The sequence below is a fragment of the Panthera onca genome, chromosome B3 (genome assembly GCF_046562875.1).
Source record: "Panthera onca isolate mPanOnc1 chromosome B3, mPanOnc1 haplotype 2, whole genome shotgun sequence".
NCBI classification, from domain to species: Eukaryota; Metazoa; Chordata; class Mammalia; order Carnivora; family Felidae; genus Panthera; species Panthera onca.
Window position 1 is genome coordinate 112,476,091 of NC_138344.1, and position 7,028 is coordinate 112,483,118.

At 38.2% G+C, this 7,028-nt stretch overlaps 1 protein-coding gene across 10 annotated transcripts in view; it reads left to right on the forward strand.

Annotated features, from left to right (window-relative positions):
- GARIN2 (golgi associated RAB2 interactor family member 2) overlaps positions 1-6,243 on the forward strand; it is a 36,368-nt gene extending 30,125 nt beyond the window's left edge. For 4 of the 10 annotated variants that reach the window (XM_060620077.3, XM_060620076.3, XM_060620078.3 and 1 more), the window contains 3 exons: positions 691-719; positions 2,281-2,379; positions 6,125-6,243. In XM_060620077.3, coding sequence (XP_060476060.2) covers positions 691-719; positions 2,281-2,379; positions 6,125-6,147 — 151 coding nt within the window. In that variant the 3' untranslated portion in view covers positions 6,148-6,243. Of the gene's footprint in view, positions 1-690; positions 720-1,960; positions 2,242-2,280; positions 2,380-3,199; positions 4,366-6,124 lie in introns of those variants that run through there. The other 6 variants (XR_009606372.3, XR_009606373.3, XR_009606374.3 and 3 more) reach the window with 6 other exon arrangements.
- The last annotated feature ends 785 nt before the right edge of the window (positions 6,244-7,028 follow it).

Below are 7,028 nucleotides of genomic sequence, written 5' to 3' on the forward strand. Positions count from 1 at the left end.
CTTTGTCCAAAGACATCCAAAAGCTTAGTTATCCAAAAGCATTTCCGAAAGTGAAATGGTCTGAACACCTGACAGATAGTTTTCTATTTTATCCAGTAAACTAAGTAAACTAACCAAGTACTAACTTAGGCAAATACTTGAGCATGTCATTTGCCTGCAAGATTCCCAAGCGCTGTCACCTCCATCAGGGCCATAGAGATTGTGATGAAGCCAGAAGAGGTGGGCACCTTCTAACCCCAGGCATCCATCTATTCCAGAATTTCTCCCATGTCTCTATGAGGGCCTATATTCCCAACACAATAGACTCTATGGAAGCCCCTGAGCAGCAGCGATTAGCTTCTCTCTGCCTCAGCCCCAAATGAGTTTTCCAACGCTGGAGAGGCAGCAGGATAGGGATGCCCACAGCCTCACCGAGTGACAGGTGATAGAGAAAATAAAAATAGATTATGTGTCATTATATACTATTCACTTTTATGGCTTTTACAGGTTGGATAGCTTGCATGTTGATAGAATTTTAGGTAATTTTACTCTAATATGTGTTAATAATGTAATACCCTAGCTTGCTACACATGTTTCATTACCACCTACAAAGCATTTAGGAAAGGCCAGTTACCTCCTACTTAGTAATTCTTTTCTAAATATTTGTGGTTACACTGGCAAAATTTTGAAATGTGCTGTTTATTTTTGCAGGAGCATGAGAACTGATTCAGGCACTTCAGGTATGGAACAAATTCCACTACATTTCTTTGTGATCTCTGGTATCCAGTAGTCAACCTTGGGTCCTGGAAGAAAGTAGTTATGAGCAAAGGAATCCAGCTAGATGTTTTGATGTGTCCCCTTTGCTCCATTCTGAGAGTCCCACCATGCAGGAACTATTCTTCAAAGCCTGTCCTCATGCTATCTTGCAAGTGGTAGGCATCACTGCACTTTTTCTGTGCTGGTAGAGTCAGTTTCCCAGTTCCCCGAATCCAGCTCACTGAGCATGAACCACTCCCAGGCTGCTCAGCAGGCAGAACCCAAACAATAGGGTCTTGTATCCTTGCTGGTTTGGAAGGAAAGTGGTCTACCACTAAATTTCTTGGTAAATCTACAATTGTATAGTCCTTACTTGTATCTGGGGCTCCGCTTTGCTGTCGGGTGATACTATTTAATGTTTTATTCAGCAGTTGTTTCTTTACATACTCTCGTGTCTGAGGATCTTTTAACTTCTTAGCAACAAGTTTTTAACATGGGGGTTGTCATATGGCACCAGTGGAGATCTGTCCCCTTGCTTGCTGCTGACCCACTTCTAAGTTACTGTTTAAGTTGAGGGGTGGATAGGCCTCAGCTCCAGTCATGCACATAAAAGAACATCATGGAGAGAAAAAAAAATACTTCTGCTTTAAAATCCAAGAATCCGTGAAGGCATTCTCAGTCACATTTGCAAGAGTCCTACAAAGAAGAGCAAACAACTAGAGGATAGTGTTTATATAAATGGGATTTTTGTCTGTAGACCTTACCACTGAGCTTTGGTGTCCAAAAGTACCAGATGAACTTCACTGAGATGTGAAGTTCCAATCTACAGTATTGAACCTGGGAACATTGTAGGGAAATGCCATTGTAGTTTATAAGAAAAATGCAAAATCTCCTTTGCAATATATAGAATTTTCACCTACCAATTTTTCCTTAAGTTGTATTTCAAAACGAAATCACAGTAAATTTATAGAAATTCTAGAGATGTCCAATAGCCAGATATTTTTGTCTTACTTTCTAAAAGCAAGGATAAATCTTGCAGCAGCCTTATTACTGATAATTAGTATGTTAGCATATGATTAGCACATAATTAGTACAATCACACATACAACATACTTTCTGAAGCACTAGTTATTTATGCATTGGGAATTTATAATTAATGTAGGATATTGATACATTTATTTTCATTCCATATGTGACTGATTCTTTCACCTGTCTTCTGGCACAGGCTTAGTTTTGTTGAACTGAAGAAGCATTTGATCCTTATCTATTATATATGAGGCACCGTGGCAGACTCTGAGAGAGATTAAAAATACATAATAGGACATCACCTGGCCTCAAGAGATGAGCCCAAGTAACATAAAGTAAAATGTTATAGGTGCTTTCAGAGAAAAATGGAGAATATAGTTTTAGCTCAAGAGAGAAAATCATGAAAGAGTCTATGAAGGAAGCAGTCTTTGAGTTAGGAAAAGGGAAATAAGAATATCCTGGGTACAGGATACAGTAAGAGCAAAATTGAAGAATAAGTGTTGGGCATATTCAATTTAGGAATAGTGAGAGATGCAGCTGGAAAGCAAAGCAGGATCCAGATTATGGAAGTCTTGGGTCATCTAAGGAGTCTCGATAGTACAGACCTCCTTTTGGCAGGTAAGAGCCACTGAAAGACAAATAACGAAACGAGTGTTATGTTTTAGAACGATTACTCTGACTGCAATCTCCAAGAGAGCTGCAGCAGGCTACAGGTAGGAAATCATTATAATGGTCCAGGGTGAAATGTGTCAGTCTTGAACCTAGGGGGGGGGGGAAAGGATGTGAATATGCAGTTAACAAGATTTATTGGGCTGACTACTTGTGGGGACAAGAGAAAAAAACAAAAACAAAAAAAACAACAACTGAGGATGACAGAATTTGAGAGGCAACTTAACTAGGAGGTAATGAGTCCATGAAACAAGCTGGGAAAATGAATTACAGGAAATCTGGAAGGCAATGATGAAGAAACCAGCTATTAAATACTGCACCTGGAATCAAAAGCCCTAGGTTTGAGTTCTAACTGCACTTCCTCTGTTCCATGGATGTGTCATTTAATGTCTCTGGACCTCAGGCTTCTTCAGCTGCCAAATATGTGTGCATATGGGTGAGGAATTGAAGAGGGCATGGTTAGCTGTCCCAAGACCCTTTCAGCTGTTATGACTTTATAAGCTGACATGTTTATGGTCTTGGTGGCCCATCTTTGTAAATTTAGCAGGCAGCTTAAAATGGGGCTCTGAGAATCAGGAGCTAAGCAAAGGTAGAGCAAACATGCAGTGACGTTTGTCACACTCAGCTTGTTAAATCATGAGGATGGTACAATATACAAATTTGGCTTGCAGTTTTCACAAAGTATTAATTATTTTTCCTGGTTTTTTTTTCATGTACTTTCTTATTCTTTCCACTTTTCTCTCCTGTCTTCCCATTTTTCCTTACTTAGGCTTGCATAGTATTTTGATTTTCCCTCTGCTTAGCATTTCTTTCCCCCTTTTTACAGTCCTCTAAATCACTTCTTTTTCCCCTTTCATACCCTTACTCACACTTAACACTTTTTACCCCAAGAAGAGCAAGGATTAGTAGAATCTTAATCCCTTGTTCCATTGAATTTAGACTAAATGTAGACTAAAAATGAGTCTGTGAATCTGATTTCTATTCTAGGCAGTAGCCAGAATAGTAACTGCTCCCCACTGCAATAAAACAAAACCCTGGTCCTATTAACCTGGTCAGATTCACATTCACCCAACTCCAGGCAATGCTACCTGAGGACCATGGTCTCTTATTCATGTCTCAAACCACTCAGCAGTTTGACAAAAGGACACTTTTTCTCCTTTCTGAGTAAGGCTTTGGGTAAAGTGGACTCTGAATGTACTGTTTTCATGAAAAGGCTGCAGGAAAGAGCCTAGGCTAACACTCTCTCTCAGGATCTGGGTCCATCTGTCCCTTTTCTTGACTTTTAATTTCTTACCTATCTAGGTTTTACTCACTTTAGCTCTGTTGATCTCTTTACGGTGAGCCCAAACTTAGGCTTACCTTTGATCCTATAGTATTTTCCCAAGATGGAAAGCAATCAGACAAAGGATAGATATCCAAGAAATAGAGAAGGAAAAACTGCTACCAAACACTGGGAATTTCCTCCCCATTTATATCCATCTTTCTTTTCCACTTTCCTCTTAACTATTGCAAATCAAATTCCTTGCAATCTTAAGCAGCCATGTTCATTCTGTTTATGAAACCCAGTCTAAAAAAGAGAAAGGATGGGAGGACCCTAACAAGGAAACTGTGAAATTTAACAATGGGGTCCATTGGGAAAAATAAAGACATTTTTAAATTTAAGACCAAATTGAGTTCTCTCTCCTGTGCTTTTCTCTCTTGCTTTTGGCTTTTTTTCTTTCTTCTTCACTTCCCCTCTCTAATGATCTCTATTTCACTTTCCTCACTATTTTTCTTTTTGCCCTCTGGCTCCCTCCTCTCATGTCAAATCTTTTACTTCCCTCAAACTTGTGCCTCATCTGTCTCCCCCTTTCTCAGGGGAATGGATGTGAGGAAAGGAAAGTAAAACAGAAAAAGAAAAGGCCAATGGAAAAAAACATGTAAGACAACCTAAAGGTAATTTTTTACAATTATAAGTTGCTATAGATGATAAAGGACAGACATGACACTTTCACAAAAAGTTGTCAATAAATTGAATCTTTTGACATTGAATCTTATTGCTTCTATTGTAGTAACAATAGAGGTGGAATGGAATGTTGAGGGTTCATTGTAGTTTCTGCTCTAGAATCCTTCAAGTGTCAAAATGTAATGTCGCACAGGGATTAGGGGAGCTTCAGGTGAGGCACTAGAAGAATATTACTTGCTGCTGCTTTTACAAGTGATTCCATCATTCTCATCCCTATTCTTTCTCTTTGTTCCCTCCTCAAACTCTTTTCCAACCTTGGCAGGAACCACATGGCCATATCTCATCTGGGCTCTGATGTTGGAATTGAGGTGCCCACCCTTCTTTCCACTCTTCTGTGTCACTCTGCCACCACAGTCAGCTTAGCATTTGGGCACTTATTAATAGGAACTCACCCAGATGCACACCATGGGCCAGACGTAATGCACCAGAGGAAAACAGCGTAGCCAAAAGATAAAAGCCCATGCACAATACCCCCTGGCCTCTCTGCACACTCCTTCGTCTAGGCCTGTTCTTTCATCATTTCTTTCCTCCCATAAGTGTGCTCTTAATATTGTTCTATGGTGGTGGTGGACAGTAAAGGAGGCACTCAGGGTGATGTGTGTTGGTACCTAGGGAGGGTCCAAACCCCTGTCATTTCTCAATATATTACAGCATTTAGAAAGAGAAATTCATTTAAAGATAACTCAATATTCTACAATGATCCCATCTTTTGACTGATATTTTCTATAATGATGAAATTTCAAACCCCAGGGTCTTATGAAGAGAGATCTGCAAATGCAAAGAAGGGCAAAAATAGTAATATACATACCATATTTAAATCTTGGCTTCCAAAATTTAAAAAGTGGCTCCCAGATACTTAAACTGTGAACTGCTGATATATAAGAAAAAGTAGATGATTAAAAAAATTTTTTTTAATTTTTTTTTTTTTTTTTTTTTTTTTTTGAGAGAGAGAGAGAGAGAGAGGGAGAGAGACAAAGCATGAGCAGGGAGGGGCAGAAAGAGAAGGAGACACAGAATCCGAAGCAGGCTCCAGGCTCTGAGCTGTCAGCACAGAGTCCACATGGGGCTCAAACTCATGAGCTGTGAGATCATGACTTGAGCTGAAGTCAGACGCTTAACCGACTGATCCACCCAGGGGCCCCAGATGTTTTTTTTTAATGGTGAAAAATTTTGGGTACTAATCAAGACTTCATATTATCACAACTGAAAAAGTATGAAAGTTACTTGGCCCCTTATTTATAGTGAGCATATATTATGTGTATGTAAATATATATATATGACTTATTTTAGGACTCAGACTAGGACAGATCAAGGACTTGCAAATAATTCAATGACACATCTATAAATTTTAAAGACTAAAGCCCATAATCTTAATCTTGGCATCTTGATTTATTAGATTCTTATATGAGTAGAAACAACCTTTAAAAATAAAAAATTTAAGAAATTATAAGAGGTTCCTTTAACATCACGTCAACCTCTAGATTTAAAAAATGAGATCTTATCTGTCCAAAGGATCTTTACTGTTAGATTAAGAAGAGAAGCTATATTAAAAATGCAATTTTACTTATTTCAATCACTTATTTTACTTATATTTAGTTTTTTAATGTTTTACACTTAACAGTAATAACTTTAAAAATATTTTGTGTTTTAGACCTTTGAATTGAACTGACTTTTCCATCTTTTTGGCAGATAAATACAAACTACTAAACTAAAAAATAAGAACAACTCAAGAAATAATAACCAACAGAAGAGAAAAACAAGGCAGTGTCTTCCATGTGGCAGAAATAAAGGCTACTACTAATCAATCATTAAGTATTTAAATCCATGCCAACCTAATTTCTTACATCTTGATTATTATAATAGGGGATATCAGTTTTAAAGGAAAGTAGAGAAACATACAGAACTATTAAGATTTTCAAATTATAAACTCAATTTTTATCTATAGGGCTTCTTTGCTTTGGAGTTATTGGTTAAATTTGTTATTCTCTTTAGTTTTACTTTTCTCACTTGGACATTAGCCCAACTCTGTGTTGTTTCTAACATTAAGCACTATGAGGTCCTTGAAGGGGGACCATGGTCTTTAAGTCTTTGTGTTCTAAGTGTTGAGCACATGGCCTGAGAGACAGTATTTGCTGAATCAATGAGTGCCACTTCCAAACAGGTTTTTTAAAACTCCTATACTTAAAAAAAAGAAAAAAGTTTATTTATTTTGAGAGAGAGAGAGAGAGAGTGCACACGCACAAATACACAACAGGGGAGGGGCACAGGAGAGGGCAAAAGAATCCCAAGCAGGCTCCATGCTATCAGCACAGGGCCCAATGTGGGGCTCAGTCGCATGAACCATGAGATCATGACCTGAGCTGAAATCAAGAGCTGGACGCTTAGCCAGCTGAGTCATCCAGGCACCCCTAAAACTCCTATGCTTTTAAATATAGAAAAAGAATTACATACAGTCCCTATCCAAAGAATAGTTTGGATTTTTAAAAGCCACCACTTACTCCTTTTCAAAAAGCTGCCAGTCATTCTACAATGTGCTTTGCATGCCTTCTCAATCTTCACAATCTAAAGGGGTATTATTACTTTTCTCTTTTAC